Source organism: Pipra filicauda, unplaced genomic scaffold, assembly GCF_003945595.2.
Source record: "Pipra filicauda isolate LSUMZ 115617 unplaced genomic scaffold, ASM394559v2 scaffold421_size600610_pilon, whole genome shotgun sequence".
NCBI classification, from domain to species: domain Eukaryota; kingdom Metazoa; phylum Chordata; class Aves; order Passeriformes; family Pipridae; genus Pipra; species Pipra filicauda.
This window is the reverse complement of record NW_024104556.1, coordinates 278,392-304,954: the sequence shown is the minus strand read 5'-3', so window position 1 is coordinate 304,954 and position 26,563 is coordinate 278,392. Positions and strand designations below refer to the sequence as shown.

The 26,563-nt window shown below is 54.7% G+C and overlaps 1 protein-coding gene across 2 annotated transcripts; it reads left to right on the top strand.

The window, feature by feature from the left end:
• Positions 1–54: 54 nt before the first annotated feature.
• Positions 55–26,563, top strand: PLEKHM2 (pleckstrin homology and RUN domain containing M2). Of its 2 annotated transcripts, XM_027711428.2 has the most exons (20): positions 394–453; positions 11,444–11,550; positions 11,702–11,811; positions 12,946–13,045; positions 13,511–13,598; positions 14,250–14,436; positions 16,674–16,733; positions 19,156–19,390; positions 20,477–21,226; positions 21,490–21,559; positions 21,641–21,731; positions 21,998–22,062; positions 22,366–22,454; positions 23,169–23,301; positions 23,382–23,572; positions 23,838–23,903; positions 24,362–24,521; positions 24,731–24,910; positions 24,994–25,110; positions 25,433–26,563. In XM_027711428.2, exons 1-20 carry the CDS (start codon positions 394–396, stop codon positions 25,568–25,570), a joined length of 2,997 nt encoding a protein of 998 aa, XP_027567229.1. In that variant the 3' UTR covers positions 25,571–26,563. The 2 variants fall into 2 exon arrangements, with proteins under 2 accessions (XP_027567231.1, XP_027567229.1); XM_027711430.2 differs by lacking the exon at positions 16,674–16,733 and having other exon boundaries at positions 55–453.

Below are 26,563 nucleotides of genomic sequence, written 5' to 3'. Positions count from 1 at the left end.
CTCAGCTTCTCTAAGCTAGGCCGGGCTAGGCTGGGCTCGGCTCCGCTCGGCCGGGCTGGGCTCGGCTGGGCTGGTCCCGTGTCGCCGGCGGGGCGGTCCCGCCGCCGGCCCGGGAGCGGCAGCGCCGCTCGCTCCGTCCGTCCCTCCCTCCCCGTGACCTCAGTTCCCGGCGGAGCGGCGGCGGCTCCGCGCTCGGCTCCGCTCCGCTGCCGCGGGGCCCGCTCGTGCCCGCGCCCGGCCATGGCGCGCTGAGCGCCGCGGAGCCGCCAGCCCGGGGCCGGCCGGGGCAGCCGGCACGACGGAGCCGGCAGGACGGAGCGGGCCCGGCGGGCGGGACGGCGCTCGGCCTGCGCCGGGCGGGCGCGGCGGGCGGCGGCGGCGGGCGGAGGCGCCATGGAGCCGGCGGAGGTGAAGGACCGCATCCTGGAGAACATCTCCCTCTCCGTCAAGAAGGTGGGAGCGGGCGGGGGGGAGCGGCGGGGGCTGCGGACACCGACCCCTGGCGCTGAGGGGACTAGGCCTGGGGAGCACCAGGGCTGGGGCTGCGGCGTTGGGGACAGCCGTAGGACAGCCCGGGGGACATCCCTGTGCTGGGGATGTGGGGGTGGGAACCCTCCTGTGCCGAGGTTGGGGACGGCCCTGGGGACGGACCCCCCCTATGCTGGTGTTGGGGACAGCGCTGGGGACAGCGCTGTGCTGGGGATGCGGGGGTGGCGACAGCCGTAGGACAGCCCTGGGGACTCCCTGTGGGCCTGGGGACCCCCCTCTGCCTGTGCTGTGGGCCTGGGGACAGCCCTAGGACAGCCCTGGGGACCCCTGTCTGCCGGGGAATAGGGCCCGGGACAGCCCTGGGGACACCCCTCTGCCCTGAGGTGCCCCTGGGGACTGCATCTGCCAGAGGTTCGGGGCTGGGGAACACTCCTGGAGACTCTCCAGGCGCACATCACTGCTGTGGATGTGCAGCTAAAGGACAGTCCCTTTGGACCCCCCTGCCCGAGGTGTGGGGCTGGGGGACTGTCCTTAGGGACCCCCCACACCCGAGGTAGGGGGCTGGGAACACTACAGGGACACTGAGGGACTGTGGGGTCAAGGACACCTGGCATCCCCTCTGTCAGAGGCAGAGACACCTTTAGGGCTTCTTCTGGGTGAATTTGGGTTGTCCCTGGAGACCCCTGTGTTGGCAGTGCGGGGTTGGAGGCAGCCCTTCTGCTGGTGGGGGTGGCACATCTGGGGTTGTGGGGTCACCCTGCCAAAGCATCACACCCAGGACCCTCTGTCTCAGCTGGGTGGGATATACCGGGATCCTCCCACCTGGAGTTCCCCCTTTTCAAAGGGTTTCTGTCTCCTGTGGACAGGATGGGGGGGATCCCTTTTCCTGGGACTGTTCTCAGTGGTGATGTGAATCAGTCCAGCCTAAAACCATCTTTCTAGAGGTCCTCCCTCCAGCCAGGTCAGAGAGGCAGGACCTGGAACCTTCTCCCCACAGACACAAGGAATGTGTGGTTCATACCTTTGTGCCCTCAAAATGAGGGCTCTGAACACGTGTGCCCTCATACCCTCTCTCACCTTCTCCTCCTCCCTGCCCCTCATTTCTCCTCACTCGTCTGACCATGAGAGTGTTCCTTAACACCCATCCTGGTGCTGGGGAACGTCTGTGCCAGCACAGAGGGGACCAGGACAGGCACGGAGGGATGGATGTTGGATGCTGGAATCTTTGGGAAGGCCACGGGAGTGAGTTGTAAGGACGCGCTGGAAGTTTTGCGTTGGCCCACATGTGAGCTCCAGCCACGCTTTAGAAAGAACCCCTGCTCCATTTGAGGAGGCAAAGGGAGTCATGTTTGTGTTCATCCCAAGTTTTGGGGGAAAGGAGGCATTCTGGACTCACTGTTGTTTCTCCAGTCGTTTGGTTTCCTCTGCCTTATGGAATAGGAGATTTCCTGTGCTCTGCAGTGTGTCCTGACACGGATTTATCCATGAAAACTTGTCTTAGGAAAACCAGCATGAGTGAATTCATAGTACTTTTAAAAAGGGATCACCTCTGGGATGTAGGATGGATGTGCAAACCTCTCCCAGCCTTTTTCTTCCATGGATGACCCTGACCTCTGGTCTCTCACCTTTCTATCCTCTAAAATTGAGGATAATATTGTATGTATGTGGAAATCAGTGGATGTTCAGCCTGCTCCAAGCTCTGTCACAACACTCCTGCCTCAGTTTCCCTGGATGTATAAGGAATACAACTTCCTACCCAGGATTTGTTGGACATAATTTGTTTGCATTCAGAAAATCCTTGGAGGATCCCTGTTGGAAATGCTAAAAAATCAACGTGTTTTTTATTTTAATTATTGTGATTGAACAGGACTCTTCAGCTTCAGATCTGCCAACAAACCTTGGCCTACCTGACCCCTGCCAACTCCTACCTTGGTCCAGCAGTGAAAATTTTGGGATTTTTCAATCCTGCCTCTTGGTTCTTGTTCAGAGCAAAGCTCAGGGAAGTGTAAGAACCCGTGTGAAAATTCAGGCTGATGGACTAATTTGCACCATCCCAGTGAAACCAAATTCAGCCCATGGTGAAATTCCAACTTCCTTTATATCCCTGGGATGCAGTTCTCCTTCCTCAGGGAAATTGCTATGGAGCTGCTAATTTTTTCTGGCACTTATGTCTCCAACTTCAGCCTCAAATCTCTGATAATTCTTTTTCCCTATTAGTGGGAAAGAGTAAAGTAGTAGGTTAGGGGAGCAGCTGGCTTTGTGCTGGGAAATCCTGCTCTCCCTCCGTCTCCTCTTGAGTAACTCCTTGGCTCTGGAATTGCGTCATGGGGCTTGGAGGAGTTTTCCAAGCATCTCTCCCCTGATTTCGAAAGCTTCCTCGCTGTGTAGGTTCTCACTCCTTGCTTTCACCACCTGTGCAGGTGTGAGTTGTGGAACAGAGGGTTTGGATGTGTCTTACTTTCATGGAGTTACCCAGGGAAAACCACCCCATGCTTGGCAGCTTCCCTGTGCCCGGGATGGGGAAGGCAAGGAGCAGCAGCACAGCCCTGGGCAGGGTTTGACACCTGGGCTGTGACTGTACTTGGCCATGATTTCAGTTTTTACCAGGGGATGCTGAACTTCAGGGGTCAGAGCACAAGCAGTGGGTGAGTTCTATACAAATCCACAGCAAAAAAAAAAAGTGCTTTGATTCCAAGTGAATCCCTCAAACCTTGGTGAACAGGACTCTTTGTCGTATTTTCCTGGGAATGTGTGAGGGATGGAGCATGGATGGAAAATGCAAGGTGGCAAACCTGCCGGGGGGGGTCATTCCAGCCTGTGGGTTTCTCTGTGTGGTTCCCAGGCGCCAGTGTGAGATCAGTGATAGCTCTGCCATGGACTTCAGAGGTGTGAGGTCAGGCCTCCACTGCAAAGAGAGGCAAAACACCCAATTTAGACAAAATTGGCCTTCCAGCTGGGAAGATGTGAAGAGCTTTCTACTCTTGGTGGCTTCAGGAGAGTTTAGGAAAGCTCAGCACTGAGGAGCTGGGTCCCTGCTTTGATTCCAACACAGATCCAAGAGAATTGGGAACATTGTGTTGATTTTCCCATCTACAGCTTGTCCCCTGTATCCTCCCTGGAAGCTCTACATTAACTCCCAGGGTGATGCTTTCTGCACACATGGACAGTGTTACTGCTGTCTCATGACTGTCTCTTTTCCCTTTTCCCACTCAGTTCCCCCTCATCTCACTTTCTGCTGAGAGGGCTGTGCTCCAGCTCAAATTACTGCACAAATTGATGCCTAACCCATATTTGTTTAAAAGATTTAGGGCTTTGTTGAGGCAGAAGGCTGGAGATGGGCATGTTATGGCTGAGTGTGCAGGCCCTTGTTCACTCAAGTGCTTGTTTCCTTCTGGGAGATGCTGCTGCGTGTGACAGCAGTGGGATGAGACCTGCCTCCTGGTTGGATTCTTGGCACACCAGACATGCCAGCAGCTTCACAGCTATCCTTGTCCAACCATCTCCTGGTAGCCAGGAGCCGTCACAGGTGACCTGGTCTGTGGAGCTGGTGGCGTAGGTGGATTGTGTTCTCTTGTTGGGATTCCCTGGACATTGCAGTGGGTTCAGCAGAGGTTTATTGCTGTCCCACCTGGGATTTGGTGTTGAAAATGCAAAGTCCTTAAACAGTGTTATTGTTGGCAACTCCAGGAGCTGAATGTAAAATCAGAAAAGAGATCGGAATCCAAGATTTTGGGGCTCCTCTCTGGTTTTCAGTCTGTTCTGCTGGCTTTGAAGGACACACATTCCCATGAACTCTGGAGCAGCTGATCCTTGGTGCATGTCAATCAGGTGGAGCAGTGGTTTTTGCTGACTCTGCAGGAGTTCTTGCCAAAAGCTTTGGCTCTGCATGACTTTGGGAAGGTTTCCACTGCTCTCACAGTGAGTTAATGCTGAGCCTTTGCTGCCTGTCTCCGGCTCGGATTTTTAGCCCTGTACCTTTGAAATGCCTTTGCAGTCTCCCATGCTGCTGACTTCTGCCTTGTGACATCTCTGCTTCTGCCTGGTGAAAGAGGGTGGATTTGGGGATGTCTTAGTGCCCACTGTCCTGGAGAGAAGCAGGGAGTGCTGGAGTGAAGCATTCCTCCTCAAATCCTGTAGGGAATGTGCTCATCTCTGCCAGGCTGAATTTATTTAGCCCATGATACAAAGGCAGCAATTCTGGAGATGTGAAAACAGCCAGATAGTCTCTTCCCTTCTGCTCCCTGCTGAGGAGCACCTTGCTGGCTCAAAGACCACAGGGGTTTTATCTCTGCCAGGATCTTTCCTCTCGCTCGGGTCTCTCCAGGCTACATCCGTTGCTGCTGCAGGGCCCACATGGCAGGGTATTCCTGCCTGTCCCTTTGCCACCTGTGTGAACTTTGCCAGCTGCCAGAAGCCTGTGGGTGAAGGTAGCAGTGACCTCATGGAGCTCATGAGTTGTCCACGAAGGCACAAAGGTTACTCTGGTGCTTTTAAGAAGTTGATGAACACGTGCAACTCCAAAGCTGTGTTTTGGTGGCCCTTGAAGGGTTCTGTCTCTGTTGTGCTGTGGTTCTGCTCTCAGCACAGCTGATTTTGCTTGGTTTGCTTGAGTATTTCAAGGGTTGTCTCGTTAGAAATTCCTCTTGCCTTATCCCAGTGCTCAGGAAAGTTCCCAGTCTGACCATCCAGGAGCCCCTCTGGTACTCACACTCAAACCACCACAGGTCTGGTGATGACACGAGGTTCATCATCCGCAATTTCAAGGGGATTGGATTCTGCATGTACCTAAATTGATGTTTGCCTTTCTGTAAGCCCCCAGATCGGCTCTGGAGCTGCAGGTGGACAAGGCTGTGATAACCTTATGGGGAGGAAAAAAATCCCACTTGTTCTCCTCCCTCTAAGACAAACTGTTTCACTGGGAAGAGCGGTCGGTTTAGGAGTGTGAATTTTGGCTGTGGCTTTTCCTGAGGAGCTGAAGCAAAGCCTCCGAGCCTCTCCACCTCCGATTGTGCAATTTCAGTGGCCGAGTGATTTCAGCTTCCCCCACATCTGGTGACCTGGTCCAAGAGAAATCCAAGAACTGAAATAACCGTGGGCTGGAGGAACGGGGTGATTGGGAGGGACTCAGGTCAGCGGATACCTGGTGTGTGAGAGAGAGCAGCACCTCGCTTGCCTTTGCTGTGTTTGCCACCAAACTTTGATTTTGCTTCCCATCAAATCTGTTTTTTCTGTTATGCTGAGCATGTGACCTTCCCACGTGTCTTTGGCTCGTGCAGAGATCCTGTTCTGCAGCAGCCCATCCCCTGCTCTGCTTCTTGTGACAGAGGAACAGGATTCTCCCTGCAACATGGAAGTATCCTCACTGGAAAAAACCCTGTCCTTGGCTGTGAGCCGCACACGGGTCCAGCCTGCTGCAAGCTTTGCTGCTTAGAAGTAATGAAGGGAAGCCCTGGAAAAGCCCTGGGGGTGTGGAGCTGAGGAGCATGCGTGTCCCTCGAGGTGACAACCTGGCACTGGACTGGGAAGGCTTCAAAGCTCAGTGTTTCCAGCATGGAGCAGCTTTGCTGTGGGTTTCAGCTTCACCTGTGTCAGCCTCCTGTCTCTGCCCATCACCATTTCTCTCCAGGCTGCTCCTGGAGAGAAGGCACCAGAGTCACTCATGGTGCCTTCCAGGTGCTGATGCTGGTGTGTTTCATTAGGGAAAAGCCCCAGTCCAGGATGGGAAGCTGGTGCTGGTTTGGAAGCTGCTTGTAAGGAATGTTGAGTCAGATCACATATGTGGCCCCCAAAAGGCCCTGCTAGAGCTGGAGTTTCAGGGCTTTGTGTCCTACAAGTATATGAGAGAGAATAACACCCCTGCCTTGAAATTGAGCCTGCTTTTATGAGTGGTGTGGAAAACTAGGAGTTTTCCAGGCACAGGAGTTCAGACTCCTTTTTATCCATTTGCCATTGAATGTCTGGACCCCTGAGCAGGTATGAGCAGGTACCAGTTCTGAGGTGTCTGTCCTGTCTTTTCCCACTGCCTCTTCCCTTGGTGCTGAGCTGCCAATGCTTGGGACAAAGTCAGTCACCTGCCACCAAGGCTATTCCCTGGAGCTCCAGACTTGCTTCTGAGGGTGCTCAGCTCTTCCAGATGGGGAAAACCCCTCGTCAGTCCATGTGCTATGGGTGGGAATGGGTTTTGAAGAGCCTCTCCCCTTTCCCCTCCTGGGTAAGGAGCTGAGGAATGCAAGGAGTGTTTGTTGTTCTGTCTCCCTGTTTGTCCTGCCAGGGAAATACCAAGCAGAACAAGGGAAATGAACTTGGTGTTGGAAAGCTGCTGGTGAAACATCTGTGGGGCAGATTTATAAAGGGGAGATAGAGACTCAGTTGGGTTGTGGCCAGTCTTGAACAGATCAGGAGACTATTTCAATATTTTAATAAGTTTTTAGAATTCTTGGAGAGATTTCAAAGGTGCACCACAAGAATGATTAGATTTGGGAATGGGCTTCCCAGCACACCTCCCTGATGGTTTGTTAGCATCCCTTGCAACACATGAGCTCTGCAGTTGGGCCTGGAAAGCTTCACACTCGTTGAGAACCACTGCAATTAATAGGTTATAAAATAGACCAAGGAATGGCCTCGTGTGTGCCAGCGCAGGGTGGGGTGTCACTGCCAAAAATCAACTCGTGATTGATAAACAGCAATTAAATCCTCCTTCTCCTCAGTGGGACAAGGTGTTATTATTTCCCCCTGTGCCAGCCCAGTCTGTTCCCTTTGGACAAACATCCGTCTGCTCCACGTTCTCTCGAGTGTGTTTAACTCGACTGCTTGGGCTGTTGTGACCCTTCCCTGGACTGGGTTCTGTCCCATTCCCTGGAGCGGGTTCTGTCCCATTCCCTGGAGCAGGTTCTGTCCCATGCTGGTGCTCAGAGCCCGGAGTGGTCCTGGTGGATGGTGGGAATGCCCTCCACATGCCAACAGTGCTTATTTTGGCCACAGGAATGTCTATAAATAGCCCTGGGTCAGGGCTCCAGGCATTCGCCGTGCCCCTCACGAGTCCTCCATCCAAGCCAGCCCTTCCTCTTGGATTTGCAGCACAGAGGAGACAAGGGGAAGAGCATCTCTCCAGAAAACCCAGAGATGACCAATGTCACGCTCAGTTAATGCTTTTTAACCCAATTACTTGCCTCCTTCCTGATTTCCCTGGCTCCAGCCCGGCTCACTGCCCAGGAATGTCAGGGAGCTGCTTTGTGGATGCCTCGTGAAGTTTGGTCACCACCTCCCAGACAGGTCCAACAGCTGCCATGAGGGAGAGGCCAGTTCAATTATCCGTGTGTGTTTTATAACGATTTACAGGAGACTCTGTGTAAACACTTCATAAAATGCCATTTTTCAGGGCAGTGCCACATCACTCCTGCCATCACCACAATCAGGGTCAGGTGCTGAGATCATCCTCTGCCCCACAATGCTCCTGGTCATAGTTCCTACAAATTTTCAGCTACATGGATCTTGGAGCACTGGATCTTTGGGAAACGATGCAACTGGATTTTGTTCCCCAGCTGGGAAAGCCGTTTCATCCTAACTTTCCCCCGTGTGTCTTCACTCTTCTTCTCAAGCCGAAAACACCTCCCCATCAGCTTTTGCAAGTCTTTCCCCACCCTGGCTGGAGGGATGACTCCACCCAGGAGATCCCAAGGCTTGTTCTGTCTTGTTTCCTCCCTGGACACGTGGGAGCTCAGCAGGGATTCACCTGGCTGATCTCTTTTGGGAATTGTGCTCCAGTGAGCCGTGCACGTCCTTGGCTCGCAGCTGGAAGTCGTCTGTGTTTATTTTGGAGGGATGCTGGAAACAGCACCATCCCTGGATGCAACATCATCTGGAGAATGTTGTGGCACGTCTTGGTAGGAGCAAGCCCTTGTGTGCTTCCCTGTGACCCACAGCTCCTAAAAGGCCATGACTCAGAGTGCCCAATCCCAAACTGCTGAGTATGTGTTTCCCGCTGGCCGGGTCCCACGTGCTCAGGGCTGGTGTGACCCCGTGATTCTGAGCAAACCACAGTCACACCAGCTCATCCTCTGGCTCTGCTCTGTGCCAAAGGGACAGGGCTGAGCCTTTTGGGAAGGGTTTGCTGTGGATATGGCCATGGGTTTTCCAGCAGCCTCCCCAGGAAGGGGATGCGATGCCGGGGGAGCTGGTTTGTGTGGAGCAGGAGGCTCAGTGCTCCTTGCAGAGCAGCTAAAAAGGACACCAAGCCTTGGTGTAACACAGAATGGGCCCTTCAAAACCTAAACCCCTTCCTGAGGGAAGACTGGACTTTTCTAGGGAAGATAAATCCATTTTTTAGATGGAGACAACCACTGTTTGCTAACGGTTTGCACCCTCAGATGATGGGAGCAGGTCAGTCCCTGTAGCCACGGAGAGGGCTGGGAGCTGTGAACTGGCTGGAGCAAGGAGTGTGACAAAGTTCTGAGTTATTTTGAGGGAAGGAAGGAAAGAAAAAAGAGGAAATGCTTCTATTTCTTCATCTCTTTTGCTGCCCAGGCTTGGAGTGTCTCTATCACGGGGAATTCCTCCAGTCAGACGGGCTCCAAGTCCTCTCCAAGTTTACCTCCCCAGGCCGTGTCTCCTTTTTTTTAGTGGTGAGCTAACAGAGTGCCTGGTTTATTTTTGTTTTCCCCAGCTCTCCCCCACAGCTGCATTTCCCCAATCCAGCTCAGAAACACCCAGCACCTCCTCCGAGGGTGCCCCAGCTCTCTGCAGAGCCCACAGCCTGGCTGGGACAAGCTGGGAATTTCAACCTTCAAATCCTGGCTCATGGCATGGGAAGTCTTTGCTTCCTGCCTCAGTTTCCCCCCAATATGGGATATTTTAGTGAGCTCCAGCTTCTGGAGAACCATCCCCATGGCTCCTTCTATCTGTCCTGAGGGATATGGCTCTAAATGATGTTTTTATTTCTTCCTCTTGTGTCATTGTGCAGCTTCAAATCCTGGCTGCAGGTAGCTCCTGGAATTGTTCTTGAATAGTGGGATTTTAGGGAATTTTCCTCTCTGCTTGCATCTGGGCTGCCTACTAATAGTGAGAATCTTCTGGGACGGCTTCTTCCCAAAAATGGATAGGAGCTGCTGTGCTGAAATGCTTCAGGTCTCACTTGGGTGTTGTGAAAAACCCTGTGGATCTCCGGAGCACCCACAGGTGCCTCTGCAAACACCACCCTGTTGCATATTTCCTTCCCCAGGGGATTTACCTGCTGGAATAGGCAGGGCAGGGACAGGTGCTGTGCCATCGGACCAGGGAACTTGGCTGGGATTTCTCAGGCTCAGCAGTTTTTTCCCATGTAAGGGCTGGGACCAGCTCCATGCAGGAACATGCCTGGCTCTCCCATCTTACCTAAGAGCTCCAGAGGGATTCAAGGTCTTCAAGGCAGGAGGGTGTTGGAGCTCTGTGTGTTCATATTTTGAAGAGTGTTGTCGGGGTCAGTTCCCAGGGGCTGTGAGATGTTCTCTGACCCTTTGATAACTTCACATTGAGACTGGATGATTTTTCTCAAGGAGCTTCTCTAGTAATAATTCAGGAGGAGAAACCAGTTTCTGGGGACAGGTTGGACTTGATGAGCACAATAATGTCAAGTTTTGGATTTTTTTAAATCTATCATGTAACTGGTGAGGTTTGGCAAAGACCTATCAGGTCACTAAACTATTATATGTACTCTCTAGAATATTGTCGTGGCTCAGCTGAGCTGTTCTTGCTTGTTGCCAGCAAACAACCATGGCATATCCCACTGGGATTACATCCTGGGCGAGTAATCTCCCTGCCTGGATGCCAAGTATGTGTGAGACGGGGCCTAAATAGATCTGTAAGCTCCAGGGGCAGCAGGAGGCCGGTGGGTCAGCTGGGAAGGGAAATAGGATTTGGGTGCAAGGGGATTTCTAGGATTTCGAGCAGGTTTTGCAGAAGCAGAAAAGCAATTTATGCTGTGCTGAGCCTCCGAGGGCCAGGCCTGAGTTCAGGGTTAACCAGAGTGAGGCAGATGGGCCTGGGTTTTGAGAAAGTGGCACCATACATTGTAGGGATGTGACTGCCCCATCCCTGGAAGTGTCCAAGGCCAGGTTGGATGGGGCTTGGAGCAACGTGGGCTAGTGGAAGGTGTCCCTGCCATGGCAGGGGGTGTAATGAGATGGGCTTTAAGATCCCTCCCAACCCAAACCATTCTGGGATTCCCTGATGTAGCCTCATTCCAGCAGAGGGAAATGACTTGGGATTTATGGAACTGCCTTCCATGTGCACGTGCCTCCATCTGGGTCCTGCTGCTGTGGCCAGGAGATCTGTACCCGTGTTTGAAAGCCTGGGGCAGCCTGGCATTGACACCCAGCACTGCTGTGGCCACTGGAGCTGCCTGTGACAATCAGACCTCTGTCTGTGCCCAGGACACCAAAATTCTGCTGAGACTTCTCACAGATTTGGCACAGAGCAATCGTGCAGCAGGAGTGAGGCTCCTGGACTCGGAGCATCTTTTATACCTGGAAGCAACATCTCTCCCCAGCCAGGGTTTCCCATGGCAGGACCCTCAACTGAGGAGAGCCCTCGTCCGTGGCAGAGCCAGAAACAGAGCAAAGCTGGGGTTTATTTCTGTTCTGAACCGCTTTGCAATGGCTGTAGAGGAACCACCAGACTCCACTGTGGTGTTGGCTGGGAGGGAAAAGGGAAGAGGAGACGGGGAAGTTGGCTGTGCAGCCACCACCACACTGCTGGAGTGTCTGAGATGTGGGTGAGACTGGGAGAGGTTCTCCCTGGAGTTACAGCCTTTAGGGGACTCTTAAAACCAACAGCTACACCCTGTGAGTAACCTGCATCAAGGTTTAGCAAGCTGAGAGATTACAAAAAGCTATTTAAGGCTGGTTATGAGCATTTTGGCATCTCCACCTTCTCGAGGGCTGTAGAAGGGTGTTCCAGCCATCCCATCTCCTTTTTGCAGCTGCAGAGCTACTTTGCTGCCTGTGAGGACGAGACACCAGCCATCAGAAACCATGACAAGGTCCTGCAGCGGCTCTGTGAACACCTGGACCACGCTCTGCTCTACGGGTGAGCCTGGAGCCTGCCTCTGGAATGCTGCTTTTCCCCGTGGAAAAAGCCTAGTGTGGAGCCTCAGCACGGGGAAACCACCTAGGCAGGAGTTGGGATGGAGATAACGAAGCTTTTGCTTAATTTTCCTCTGGACTTTCTCTTCTTCCAGCCTGCAAGACCTTTCCTCGGGGTACTGGGTGCTGGTCGTTCACTTCACACGCCGAGAAGCCATCAAACAGATCGAGGTGCTTCAGCACGTGGCCACCAACCTGGGACGCAGTGAGTGCTCGCAGTGTCCCTGCTCTGAGGGCAAACCTGGGCTTGGGGAGGCCCAGGCAGGTTGTGCTGAAGGGCTGCCAACGGATTCAGGGAGCCAGCACAGCCCAGGTCACTTGGCTCAGGCCAAGGAGTCGTGGAATCATTAAAGCTGGAAAGGACCTCTCTGATCACTGAGTCCAGTTGTCCAACACTGAGTCCAGCACTGCCAGATCCACCACTAAACCCTGTCCCCAAGTGCCACATCCACACATTTCCTAAACATTCCCAGGGATGGTGATCCCACTGCTTCCATGGGCAGCTTGTTCCAAGGAGGTGGGAGTCCTGCCATAACCACATGAGGTGTCTAGAAATAATGTCACCATGCCTCAGGATCAGGTGCTGAGGCTTCTGCTGCCCTGAAACCCAAGGGGCCGTGCCCTCGGGAAAGGTTCCTGGGAAATGGGAGCTCTGTGGGCCGTGCCCTTGGGAAAGGTTCCTGGGAAATGGGAGCTCTGTGGGGCCGTGCCCTTGGGAAAGGTTCCTGGGAAATGGGAGCTCTGTGGGCCGTGCCCTTGGGAAAGGTTCCTGGCAGATGGGAGCATCCCCTCTCGCCCCGCAGTGTCTCTCTGTAGCTGTTGTCTGCGTGATCCTGCATTTTCCTTGCTGTGGGTTGTCCATAGGGGATGTTTGGGACCATCGAGGCCGCTTGTGGTGCAGGACAGTGCCCAGATCCTCTCTGCCAGATTATCCCAACACCCACCATGTCCCAAGCCCCTACTGGTGAGAATGGAGCTGAGCACAGACTCCACCATCACCTCTCTCTGCACCAGAATTGGTGTCAAATCGCACCCGGGCTGATTCAGAGCGATTCTCCCTCCACCTCTGTCTCCTGGCATTTCCAGCGGGGCTCCCATCTCGCTGCACAGACACGGTTGTGTGGCTGATCCTCAACCAGACTCTTACTCCTCTTTCCACTCCAAATCACGAATCTCTCACTGGCATTTCCCCCACCAGAATTCCCCCACTGTCAGTTGCTGCCCTCAAATGATACAAATGAACAATCTGGCATGTTTTAACTGATTTGTGATTATTTCTAGGCTTGTTTCACTTGTCAGGTGTTTCCCCACAAATAAATCTCTGCTGCTCTGTTCTCAGGTCGGGCCTGGCTGTACCTTGCCCTCAATGAAAATTCCTTGGAGAGTTACTTGAGGCTGTTCCAGGAGAACCTGAGCCTGCTGCACAAGTACTATGTCAAGTGAGTATCCCAGCTCTTTCTCCTTTGGTCACTGGTTGGCATTCCTTCTTGTCAGAAACCAGCCCAAATTTGCCAGCGGGGAACAAGAAGTTGATCAGGGTCTGATTTTTGTCCTTGTGGGATTTACGTGATGAATTTAAAGGTCCCAGATGTGGACACACTGTCCTCTTATATAGATAAGAAGACCTGCAAGCCTCTCTCCTAGTTCCTACTTTTACTCTGCAATCCCCTTCATATTTGTCATGGTTTCCAAGAAGCTGCTGAGCTCTTATCCAAGGACCCAGCTCTGGTGGACACTTGGAAATGAGGCTGTAGCTCTGTTTGGGGACAGCACGTAGTGGCTGCCCAAGCTCCGGGGCCGTTTGGAGCAGCTCAGAGACACCACTGAGGAAACAGAAGGGCCCTTGTAGCTGCTTCTCCTCCTTCCCACATCTGTAAAGCTCTTTTGTTTTACCCCCACTGCAGGAACGCCCTGGTCTGCAGCCACGATCATCTGACCCTGTTCTTAACGCTGGTGTCTGGGCTGGAGTTCATCCGCTTTGACTTGGACCTGGTGAGTGTCTGATCTGTCCTCTTGGCTCTGGGAGGGGGGGAATGTGGAGCAGGGGGAGTCCAGGGTGGGACAGGTCCCACCATTTGTTCCAGGGTAGATCTGGTGAGTGTTTGATTAGTTCTCTCTGCTCTGGGAGAGTGGGAATGTGGATCAGGGAGAGTCCAGGGTGGACGTGGTGAGTGTTTGATCTGTTCTCTCGGCTCAGGTAGAGTGGGAATGTGGAGTAGGAGGAGTTCATAGTGGGACAGGTCCCACCACTTGCTCCAGGGTGGACCTTCTTGTTGGCCTTCAGCTGAAAACGTGATGCTGATGCTTGTAGGGAAGACTTTCAGGTCTTTTGGGGATCCAGCAATGGAATTTACTCCGATTACTCAGTTATTCCTCTGCACTGTTCAAAAGAGGAACATGACAGCTGTGGGGCAGATTGGTGGGGATGAAGGACTGAACTCTGCAGGTGTGGTATGGAACACTGCTGTCCCTCCAGGAAACACAAAACCACTGGATAACCCTCGGTGTCGCAGCAGAGCCGCTGGGTTTCCTCTGAAATGGGCACTCAGAGGGGACATTCAACCGGATGGGGTGGCACTCTCCCCCCAGTTGTGCCAGTAGCAGTGACTGGGAGCCTGACTCACCCCACGCCCTTCCCTGCAGGATGCTCCATACCTGGATCTGGCCCCGTACATGCCGGATTACTACAAGCCCCAGCACCTGCTGGACTTCGAGGAGCGTCTGCCCAGCTCCGTGCACGGCTCCGACAGCCTGTCCCTCAACTCCTTCAACTCCGTCACCTCCACCAACCTGGAGTGGGACGACAGTGCCATCGCTCCCTCCAGCGAAGGTCAGTGGCTGTTTGGGGCTGGTGCAGTCAGGGCTGAGTGCTCCACATCCCCTTGGGATGAGGTATGAGCAAATCATGGGCTGGCAGAGACCAAAGTGAGAACCCCAGGAGCCACGCTGTGAGTTTCTTCGGCCTTAAATCCTTCGGAAATAGGAAAAGGGGAAATGGTTTTAAATTAAAAGAGTTTTAAACTAAAAGAGGGGAAATTTAGATTGGATATTGGGAAGGAATTCTTCCCTGCAAGGGTGGGCAGGCCCTGGCACAGGTTGCCCAGAGAAGCTGTGGCCGCCCCATCCCTGGAAGTGTCCAAGGCCAGGTTGGACAGGGCTTGGAGCAACCTGGGCTAGTGGAAGGTGTCCCTGCCCATGGCAGGGGGATTTAGGTGAACTTTAAGATCCCTTTCAACCCAAACCATTCTGGGATGATTTGGTGGTAACAGCCCCTTTGGCTCAGACTGGGAGAGAAGGACCTTCCCTGCCAGTCACCCCAGGCCACGTTCCCATCCTGGGGATTTGTTTTAGCAAGAACTGGAGGAATCTCCTCATGGAGTGAAGGCTGTGCCTATGTCTGAATGTGGCTGACAGGGCAGGGCAGGGGCCCTGGGCTGCAGGGGAACTTTTTTAACTGATTATTTCACAGTCCAGAGACCCACACATGCTGGAGCTGGTGGGGCAATAGCTTCCAGAGTCTTCTCCATATCTGTAGTCTGGGAGAAAGGCAGCCAGTGGTCTCACAGGTGTTGAGTTTTCCTCTTTATGCATCTTGAGCAGCCTCATAAATTGTCTTCCTCGTCCCCTTATCCCTGTCAGAGAGGCTGGGTGTTGTTCCTGATGAACATGAAGACACGTACCTTGTGTCTGCCCCCTTAACCTGCTGCAGGCCCAAGCAGGGAGCTCACATCCCACACCCACCATGTTCACATGAAGGAGCAGCTCTGCTGCTGCTCTTCCTAGTCCAAAATACGTTGGCCCTGTCCCATTCTTTATGTCAGTTTGAGCAAGGGGATTCTGGAATAGAATTGGAATGGAATGAACTGTTAGTTGGATGCAGTGAATTCAGGACTGGGCCCACACACAGATGGGTTCCCTTGAGACAAGGGTCACCTTTTACATGCAGGAACCTACAGATATTAAAGATGATAAGGAGCAGCCTGGGATGGGCATTAGAGTCATTTTAGCAAAGGACTCGGGAGCACAGCACTTATTTGGGCTCACCCACATCTGCACTCGTGAAAGGGCTTGATTTTGGGGACTTGTTTATGCCAAATCTCCAGCATCCCAGGTAAGCTGGAGATTTGGCACAAGGAGCCTGGAAATAAAAATCACAGGAAGAAGGTTGTCCAGCACCAGAGGTTTGGCACAAGCAGCTGTTTCAGGGCTTGTATTCCTGCTCCTCCCTCAGCAGAGCATGGATTGGTGCCAAACATCTCCTGCCTGTCCCTATTCACTGGGTGTCCCTTGGGTTTGGCTGTGCTTCTGGGGGATAGCAGCTTCATGCTCCAGGGAAGAGGGGTTTGGAGTAGAGATCCAGGAGATTTTGGAGCTACATTTTGGGTTTGGCATCGTCTCAGGCTGTTCCATGTGTCCAGGCAGTGGCTGTGATCTCTGTCTCAGTTTCCCCATACACTGGTGTAGGAATGCTGGGCCAGGACCCAGGAGGGCAGCAATTGCTGCTGTTCCTCAGGTGTGGAGGAATTTAACTCCAGTAACTATTTCCCAGCTCGTCATTTCAACAAGAGCATCTCTCTACCCTGAGAGTGTAGGTGGAGCTGGGGATTTTAGGGTCAGAGGCCAAGATTCTCCCTTTAATCAGAGCTCTGGCTTTGCAAACATTCATGAGTCAAACATCACAGTATCTACGGGAGGTAAGTGTGAAGTGGGGAAACTGAGGCACAGAGTGGTTAAATTGCTTCCCAGAGAAGATCAAGCCCTGGACAACATGGTTTTTCTGGTTTAGCTTCCCAGCAGCATGAATAATGGGGCTTTCATCCTTCCCTGGTCCTGTTGTAGCTCCCATAACACAACCATCCAGCAGAACTGCCATTAGTGCAGCAGGTTTCCATTCCCATCCACATTCCCTGACAGCTTTCTCATGCATTTCAGATACCAGTAAATGATTGTTTTGTTTCTCCCCATTCCCATCTCCCTCCCCAAACCCCCTTCACAGTCTCCCCTCTCCCCCCTTCCCTCCCCACTACTTGTATTTCTAATCCTGAGTTTTATCCCTCGTTTTTGTAGATTATGATTTTGGAGATGTCTTTCCAGCAATGCAGACCATGCCCAGCAGAGACTGGGAAGGTGGGACACACTCATCTCTTACAGCATTTTGGTTTTCTCTCTGCATTGCTGCCACCTGAGCTTTGCTGCATGTTCCCCCATTCATTTCTTTAATAACCAACTGCTCCATCTTGATGGAATTCTGTACAGGCAGAAAGGAGTGGAAAAGATCCCCCGAGGTGGGAGGTTGTGTGTCTCACCTGTGAGGCCGTGGGCAAAGCTTTCCCCAGCTCCTGCTGTACACAAAGACGCTCACCTGGCCACATATCCCACAGCTGAGGGATGTTTTCCTGCATCTAATGATGCCTCCATGTCCAGATTACAAAAGAAAAGCTGGAAAATTGCCCCTGCTGTGGAGCTGGCAGCAGGGACCAGCGTCCTTCCAAAATGTGGGATGTGCCAGCTGCCCGCACACCATGGATTTCCTCTTTGGGGTAAAGCATGCAGGGTGCTGATCAAAAACACTGATCCACCATCACTGATTTCCTGAAAGCCCTGGAAAACAGATGAATTAATTCTGCTGCCTTTAATTTTGGGCCTTTTGCAGGGATTAATTTGGGAGGTTTTGTTTTCCCTGGGCCCTGCTGTTCCGTGTCAAAACATCTCCTGTGAAGCCACAACATCCAGCACGTGGCCATGCTCAGTTTGGATCACTACACTTCTTATTTATTTTACCACTTTTTAAACCAACTTGTCAGCTACATTTGGCCTTTATGGCCAAGAGCACGTGCCCAGTTTAGAGGAACTGGTTCTCCTTCCTCCACATGCAGCCCCTGTGTGAATCCTCTCCGTGCCATGGGAGCAGGACCCTCCTTGCTTTACCCCTGGAGGAGACGCACCCACACTCCATCCTTTGCAGCTCAAAGCCTGATGGAGCTTTGGATCTGAATTGACTTGATACCACCTGAATACGTGGGGAAATCTGCCTGAATTCCATGTGGATTGTTCTTGGGCTCCCTCTCATCTTCTTTTTTACCCCAAGCACAGGGATGTCCCAGACATGGTTCAACCTGTCCCTGAAGGTGCAAACCACATTTCCAAACCCAGCTTCACTGTGGGTGTTGGGTGGAGGCCGGGAGAAGCCAAGGGGTGCTGGGGCAGATCCCTCTGGATTTCAGGCATGCACAGCTCCCATCTGCAGGTCCTGGTTGCGTAGTGGGATCCACCACTGCTCTGAGCTGAGCTTCCTCAGCCACAGGGAAATTGTCACCCCCACCAGGTCACCTCACTAATGGATTCCTTGCTGTGGGAACACAGAGCAGAGGTTAAGAAAGTTTGGGCCATTCCCTGTTTTCAGCAAATGCATTTTGGGGTAAAATTCTGTATTTTGGGCAAAGATTGATTTGTCTCCACAGAAACAGCAAGATTTAGGCCAAAGCAGTAACACTGGATTGGTGGTGCAGGCTGAAATAGCTTTTAAATGTTTTATTTTATTAATGGTTGGACTTCATGATCTTAGAGGTCTTTCCCAATTTAAGTGATTCCATGAATTTCCCTTTAATGCAAACATTAATGACCCCATTGACTTCCCTGGTAAGAGCCCACACCCCTCACGCTCTGGGGCAGGAGTTTCAGTGGGACCAAAGTGGTGTTTTACATCATCCCTCACCAACTGCCTGGATCAGAGTTTTAGAAGAGGTTTAATTTTCCTCCTCAAATCCTACACCTCTGAAGTGTAGTTCCCTTGTGGTTCCCTCCCCAAGGGGTCTTTCTTGGTGGCTGAATCATAGAATCATGGAATGGTTTGGGTTGGAAGGGACCTTAAAGATCATCTCATTCCTATCCCTTGTCATGAGTAGGGACACCTTCCACTAGACCAGGAAGGGTGCTGGAGAAGAGGAGGGCATGGATAACCTTCCTTTAACCGTGATTTTGGATGGATAACTCTGAGCATGACTCCTGCAGCACTTCCCTGCTGCTCCTTTTCCCTCTGAAGACTAACACGGGCCAAGCTGTTTGTGCTCCCACATGTCTCTGCTGCCTGCTGTCCTCAGACCCCTGGGAATGCTGTGTCCCCCTCCACCACACTTCAGCTCCCCATGTGTGTCCCGTGTGAGCAGAGGAGAGTAGTCAGCTCCATAAGGAATGCTGCTCCATGGCTGGCTTCGTGTCTGCCCTTCCAGCTGGGCAAGCACCTTCCCGTGGCAGGGGGAGAAGCAGCAGCCTCGTTGCTCGCTGTTGTCTTGCTGAGAAACACCATGGCCCCAAAACCCCTCAAACCCCTCCCCTCTACTCCCTAATCCGGCTGCCGGCTCTGGGGTGGCCGAGCTGTTGTTTCCAGGCACTCTCTAAACCTCTGGCCAGTCTGTCCCTCCTCGCTGGCACTGCGAGCAGTGCAGTGCCCACGCAGAGCCCTGGCCCCCAGCACGCAGCTTGGCTTCACCTGCCTCCGTCCAGGTGCCCGAGCGGGCACTGATCCGCCCTCCCCACCTTGTCTTTGCAGACGGAGACCTGACGGACACGCTGAGCTGCCCGCGCTCCACCGCCTCGGAGGCCAACGGCAGCAAGGGCCCGGTGAAGAGCCCGACCCAGCGCCACAACCCCTTCAACGAGGAGAAGGCCGACGTGCCGTCCTCCAGCGACACCACGCCGGTGCACACGGCGGCCCGGGAGAAGGCAGAGGCCACTCCCGAGGGGACGGACCAGTCTGAGAGCTGCACGGAGCTGGAGGTCATCAGGTAGGGACAGAGCTGGCCTGATGTTGAGGATGTGCCACCCCTTGTAGCCCAGTGCAGATGATGTCTGTGCTGGAGCCTTTGTGTAGCTGTCATAAGAAAGCAGGTTTATAGTCCAGACCCCAGCAGATGCTCTGTAGGTGTCACAGCTCGTCTCGTAGGTCTGGGGTCCCCTGGGCTGACTCCATATCAACACCTTTCAGTGTGTGTCAGAGTAACCTGTGAGCTTTTAATTGGAGCTCTCTCCAGCTGGTGGCAGGTTTGCAGCAGTTCTGGGTCTTGGATCTTCCCTCCTGTCCTGTCCCTCCTCCTGTTTGTCAGCAAGCTGTGGCTAAACCTGTTGTGGGAGATGTCTCCACAGAGTTCCTAGCTGGCGTTTGACTCCTGCAGAGGAGATCCCCAGGGGTTCCTTGGAGCCCTGAACCCAGACAAAGAGCTCAAGGCTCTGTCTGCTCACTCCCAGCCATGGGGACACCCCAAAACCCACCCAGCAGGCCTGGGCTTTGTTCTTGTGCCCAGTTTTTCCTGGGAGGAGCAGAGGAGCTGGGTTACGTGGCATCCTGCACATCAGACACAGGGAAGGGGAGCAGCACACTCACTTCCCAAACAAGGGTGACCTGACAGCAGTTTGGGTGTCAAGGGTGTCCAGAACACTTCCGCAGCACATCCCGGTGTGCCACTGGCTGGAGCAGGCTCCAGCCTGCATCTCCCTCTTCTGGCAGGTGGGGACACGGCAGTCCCACCTCTAGGAAGCTCCTCCCTTCCCAGCTGCCTGCTCTCAGCCAGGGATTTCTCCCATGTCACCTTAGCTCTGCATCCATTTGTGATCCCTTCGCAGCCAAAGGAAGCCCAAGGTGCTGCATCCAGCGGTGATGCCTCTTCTGTTGGGGATAAGTAGGAAAAAGTGTCCATACCTTGTGTCTCGTGACAACTGGCATGGAGATGAGAGCTCTATGTGACTGCACATCGAGTGATGTTCTTGATAGGGTTTCCCTGCAATAGGGAAAAGTGCAAAGGAAAGTTGTTGGGAAAAGGTGGGATCGCAGAGTCTAAGCAGGCACAGGTGAGTGACGTTCCTGTCTCTCACAGGTTGGCCAAGAAGAAGAAAACGGGCAAGAAGAAGAAGGTGAAGGCCGAGGAGGTGGTGAACAGCCCGGCCCCCACAGCGCCCGAGGCCAGCGGGGACAGCGGCGTCAACGGGCTCAGTGACAGGGAGGAGCCGCCCAGGGACGAGGGTCCCGCTGCCCTGCGCCGGCCGGAGGAGGGGGGCGAGCGCCCGGCCCTCGGGCAGCTGGCCCTGCGCATCCCCGAGATGAAGGACACGTCCATGGAGAGCCTGGGGCAGCCCCTCAGCAAGGTCATGGACAGGCTCAACGGGCAACTGGACCCCGGGGGCTGGAACGCTCCCCTGGAGCCCCCCGGGCAGCCCTTTCGGACCGGCACGCCAGGGGAGACCCCGGATGGATCGTCCTCTGGCGACTTTAGCGAGGGGATTTCAGCCCCCATGGACTTCTACCGATTTACCGTCGAGAGTCCAAACGCTGCTGCACCAGGTGGTGGCCACCATGACCCTCCAGGGCCTGGCCAACCGCCACATGTTTCTGGTAGCCCTGAGGCTCCTGAAGAAGAAAGCAGAGAGGGAGAAGCAGTTGGGGCAGTAGAGGAGTCTGGAAGGGCGAGTGATGAACCCCAAACTGGCCAGACAGAAACCACCAACCCCCAGGCTCCCTGTGAGCCCAAGAAGGAGCAGCCCAGCCCTTCCCTGAGCAGTGCCGAGGACTCTGGGGTGGAGGAGGGGCAGGGCAGCCCCTCAGAGCTGACCCATCCTTCCGAGTTCAGGTGAGGATGGCTTTGTTCAGCAGGGAGAACGTCTTCCAAACAATCTTGAGCTCAAGCTGGTGCTTTCCCCTTTGTCCTTGGTTTGGGGGGCAAAGCCCATCCTTTTCCAGGGTGAAAAGGAGGCACAAGGGGTCAGGAGGAGAAAGTCTTGGGGGAATAACAAGTGCCCAAATCATGGACATGTTCAATTAGGAAGGGGATTGCCCTTCCCGGACTCACCCAGCCCCATGTCCGTGTCCATCCTCTGCTGTCTGTCTCCACAGGGTGGATAACAACCATCTCCTCCTGCTGATGATCCATGTCTTTCGGGAGAACGAGGAACAGTTATTCAGGGTAAGGGGGTCACCATGGATTGAAGGGCCAGCTCTGTGCCTGCATCAGCCCAGGGCTGAGAGCTCTTTTGTCTCCATGCAGATGATCCGAATGAGCACCGGGCACATGGAGGGGAACCTGCAGCTGATCTACGTCCTGCTGACGGATTGTTACGTGTACCTGATCCGGAAAGGTACCCTATCCCAACAGCCCCTGGGCTCAGCAGCAGGGAGGGAGGCTTGTCCATGAATTAGGGCACCACAGCTCCCTGCCTTCACTGCCAGTTCCCTCGTGTCCCAGTAGGGAGCTCAGGTTGGCCTGTCCCCCGGGAAGCCCTGGGACACGTGTCCCGTGGCTCTGTGCTGCCTGGGACACGGCTCGGTTTGCAGGTCCATCGCTGCTGCTGCTGCCAAGGGGGTCCTTTGCCCCCCTTCACGTGGCTCTCTGTGTCTGTGCCAGGGGCAGCGGAGAAGCCGTACATGGTGGAGGAGGCCGTGTCCTACAACGAGCTGGATTACATCTCGGTGAGCAGCTGGGGAGCAGGAGGGCAGCTGGGACAGTCCTCTCCTGCCTGAGGGATGAGGGTGCCAGGAGCATCACGGTGGGGTGTGCTTGTGTCTGTGGGGAGTGTTTTGGCCAGTGAGTCTTTGAGACTGAGAGAGTTGGAAGTGATCCCCCCTCAAATGCCACCTCTGTGGGTGCCCACCTTGCTTGTGGGCAGCGGAGTGACCACTGACCCTCTCCCCAGGGCCAGGAGCCAGGTCCAGCCCTGCTCCATTGCCCCTCATGCCATGCCTGGCTTCCCTAACCCTCCCTGTGTGGCACAGGTGGGGCTGGATCAGCAGACAGTGACCCTGGTGTGCACCAACCGGAGGAAGCAGTTCCTGCTGGACACCGCTGACATGGCTCTCACCGAGTAAGCGCAGGGACAGAACCCCTGAGCGGCACCTGGGACGTGGGGAGTGCAGGACACGGCACTGACAGCCCTTCACAACAAAGTCCTGCCACCAGTTGGGGTTTGGGTTGGTTTGATGCCACTGGCTGAACCCTGCAAGCAGCTGGAATTGCCTCAGGCATGCATACACTGAAACTATCTTCCCTGGATAAACACAGCAGTCACCCTGTCCCTCAGGCTGAGCCTCAGGGATCTGGGTGATGCAGATCCCCATGTCCCTTGTGTCACTTGGGATGAGCAGGGATGAGCTCTGAGTTCCAAGGCACATCCCCAGGCCTGTGTGGTCAGCTCAGGGATGTATGACAGCTGATGGTCATACTGGGATCTCTTTTGGATGTGTCCACCTCCCAGTCCTACCCACAGCCCTGGGATTAGCTCAGTTGGTTAGAGCATGGTGCTAATAATGCCAAGGCTGCAGGGTCTATGCCAGTATGGGCTATTTGCTTAAGAGTTGGACTTGTTCCTTTGGGTTCCTTCCAGCTCAGAATATTCTGTGGTTCTGTGAGCTCCTTTCTGGAGTTCAGGCTCTGCAACCCCCCATCACCTCTGGTCTGTAGGTTGATTTTGGGACCCAGAGGCCCACAGTGAAGGGGAGCCCCTTGGGCACCAGAGCGTGTGAGGGAGATGAGGGGCTGTTTGCCCTGACCTTGTCAGAGATCTCTGCCTCCCTCTCAGGTTCTTCCTGGTCTCCTTGAAGTCAGCCATGATCAAAGGGTGCCGGGAGCCCCCGTACCCCAGTATCCTCACGGATGCCACCATGGAGAAACTGGCGCTCGCAAAGTTCGTGGCGCAGGAGTCCAAGTGTGAGGTGAGTTTGGATATCGCCGCAATCACCGCGGGTGATGAAGGCTCACGGGAGGCTCCCTTGACTTCTGCTGCTCCTCACAGGCCTGCGATGTGGTGGTGCGCTTCTACGGCCTCGTTCACTGGGAAGACCCCATGGATGAGGCGCTGGGACCCGCCAGCAACAGCTACTCCTCCAGTGAAAATGCTGTCACCAAGGACGGCATCCTGCACTACAAGGCAGGGACCTCCTACCTGGGCAAGGAGCAGTGGAAGACCTGCTTCGTGGTGCTCAGGTGGGCGCTGGGGCTGCAGGTCAGGGGCAGCCAGGGCCCGTTGGAGAAGGTGCTGGGAGCGCTGTGCTGCATGGGAGGTGGTGAGGACCCATCTTGTCACCAGGAGGGCTAAAGCCACCAGCTGTGGGTGCCCAGCAGCAGGAACGTGACCCCACGGGGCTGTGTGGGTGGAGGACAGGGCAGGGCTGGCCATGGGACTGAAGGCAGGGGATACCAGAGCTGAGCTGATTCCGGTGACTCCATCTCTCATCTTCCCAAACGGCAGCAACGGGATCCTGTACCAGTACCCGGATCGCACCGACGTCACCCCCCTGCTCTCCATCAACATGGGGTAAGTGGCTGCTGGGATGGGGCACCCAGACTCAGTGGGGATCTGGGGAGCAGGAGCTCCTTGGGATGTCCAGGGAGGTGTTCTGGGGCAGATCATGACCTACACCAATGCTGCAGGACTCCCTGCTTGCTCCTGGCTGGTGCCAGGTTTAGTGGGAGATGGCCTCATTTCCTCCTAGTTTTTGAACAGAGTCCACCCTTGGATGGGGAATTGGCCTCTGAAGGGTGAAATACTCCTCTAAGAGCCATTCTGGGAGACCCACTGTGCTCAACTCCAGCTCTCCCACAATACGCAGAGACAGGCCATCCTTGGAGCAATCCCAGGGGATGTCACAGAGGGGAAACGAGTGTTTGTGGGAAGAGGGCTGAGGTGCTGCGCAGGGAGGGCAGGCAGAGGCTGTTTTCGGGCTGGTGCTGGCATGTCCATCCCACTGATCTCCATCCTCCCCTCTCTCCCAGCGGCGAGCAGTGCGGGGGATGCCGACGCTCCAACGCCACCGACCGGCCCCACTCCTTCCAGGTGATCCTGACGGACCGGCCCTCCCTGGAGCTGAGCGCCGACAACGAGGAGGACATGGCGGACTGGATGCAGTACTTCTGCCAGGCTGTCTCCAAAGGGGTGAGCTGGGGACGGGCCCCAAGCGTGGGTGCTTCGACCCTCTCCTTTGCCTGGAGCCCCTTTGGAGCTGCTGAAGGGAGCATGGATGCCTGGCAGGGATGGAACAGGCAGCTTTATCCCGAGCCAGGAGAGCTTCCCCACGGGGCACCCCATGGAGATGGGGCTCCACCATGCCAGACGTTAACCCCCCGTTTCCCCACCCCGTGCAGGTGATCCCCCAGGGTGTTGCCCCCACGCCTTGTGTTCCCTGCTGCCTCGTGCTGACGGATGAGAAGGCTTTCACATGCCACGAGGACTGCCAGACCAGCTTCTTCCGCTCGCTGGGCACCGCCGAGCTCACGGACATCGCCGCCGTCTCCACGGAGGCTGGCAAGGAGTACTGTATCCTGGTGAGCTTGGGGCTTTGGGACCGGCTGGCCCAGGGCTGGGCAAGGGTCCAGCGGTGACATCCGTCCTCTCTCTTGGTGTTTAGGAGTTTGCTCAGGACAGCAAGGAGTTCCTGCCCCCCTGGGTCCTCTATTTTAGTTGCACTACAGAGCTGGAGAGGTTCCTGTCGGCGCTGAACGCCGCATGGAGGAACATCTACCAGGTGAGCACGTGGGGCTGCCTCACACCCTTCATCCAGTGAAGGAGGGCAGAGGGGTAAATTCGTCCCTGCAGGGTGAACCCAGCTTTCCCACAAAGGGCAGAGAGTTTCTCTGTTGTCCATATAAGCCCAGGATGTGGGATCTGGAGCCTGGCAAGACAAGCCACGAGCATCCCGCGCTGGCAAAGGGAGTGGGAGGGACCTGGGGCAGCCCATATTTATGACACAGACGATCCAGTTTGTGTGGATTTGAGGTGGTTTTACAGCAAGAGGGAGAACTGACAGTTGTCTGTTCCCCTCCTGACGCCCCACACGTTTGTTCCAGGTCGAGCTCCTGCACAAGGCCATCCTGGACGCGGCTGTCAAGAAGAAGTGCGAGGACGCCCAGAGCCTCATCGACAGCGCGTGGCAGCGCAGCGACAGCCTGTGCCGCGGCCGGGCCGAGCGGGACCCCTGGTGCTGACCCTGCCCGGGGGAGGACAGCTCATGGGGACCCATTTTTGGGGGAAGCAGGGCCTGTGTCTGGCCAACTGGCAGCCCAAACCTCCTGCCATCGCTCAGTCCCCACCAGGGACGTGCCTGCAGCGTGGACCCCGTGCCCACCACCGAGCCAAGGACGTCCAGCGCGTTTTGGGAGCAGCCGGACGCTTCTCCTCCTGCGCCTTCCTCCTCGTCCAGCTGCCACAGGGCAAAGGATTTGCCCTTCATGGAACAATGTCCCACTAGTAGTGAGGGAGAGGGTGGGAGTGGGGTGGGCTGGGATGAGCATCCCCCCGTTGTGGCGGGGAACAGGACTGAGGACTTGTTCATTTTAGAACAGGGTCAGGGCGTGGAGGGGGCGAGACAGGAACACTCAATCGCTACCGTGCATGTTTTGTTGCTCATACAATCACTGAGTACGGCACCGCTGCGCCGCCTCCTCCTCCTCCTGGAGAACCCACCCGGGGCCTCCGGACATCAGCCTGTCCATGAGGTTTGAGGCTAAGGAAGAAGGAACAGGGCCAAAAATTTGGCCTTAAACATCCCAACGTGGTTTTAGGAGAGCTCAGAAGCCAGTTTGAGGTTTGGACACTGGTCCCGTGTGCCGGGGAGGGGGTGAAGAGATGGAGTCCCATGTTCTTCAGGCATCCTGAGGGACGTTGTCACGTGGCTGCCACCAAACACATCCCCTCCTCCTCGGTTCCTGCACCCGAGGCCGGCGCAGAGCTGTCGCCGCTTGTGCTCCACAGCGAGCACTTTGGGGCACAACCCCTGCTTTTAAATAATAATAGGAAGAAGAAGAATTATAATAATATTAATAATAATAATAATCCGGAGACCTTCTCATGTAATATACGTTCATGGGGCCTTTTTCTGGGAGGAAACGTACGTGACTGAATGTATATGTACATACATCTGCTTCCTTTCCCCCCTCCCCAAATAAATAGTCACTGGTAACTCAGCTTTGGCCCTGCCA

Excerpts from the sequence above, each read along its gene's own strand:
- PLEKHM2 (XM_027711428.2), top strand. The coding sequence starts at position 394 with ATGGAGCCGGCGGAGGTGAAGGACCGCATCCTGGAGAACATCTCCCTC. Across the intron at positions 16,734-19,155 it reads GCCCAGCAGAGACTGGGAAG|ACGGAGACCTGACGGACACG; the intron begins GTGGGACACACT and ends TTGTCTTTGCAG. Across the intron at positions 21,732-21,997 it reads CGTGTACCTGATCCGGAAAG|GGGCAGCGGAGAAGCCGTAC; the intron begins GTACCCTATCCC and ends TGTCTGTGCCAG.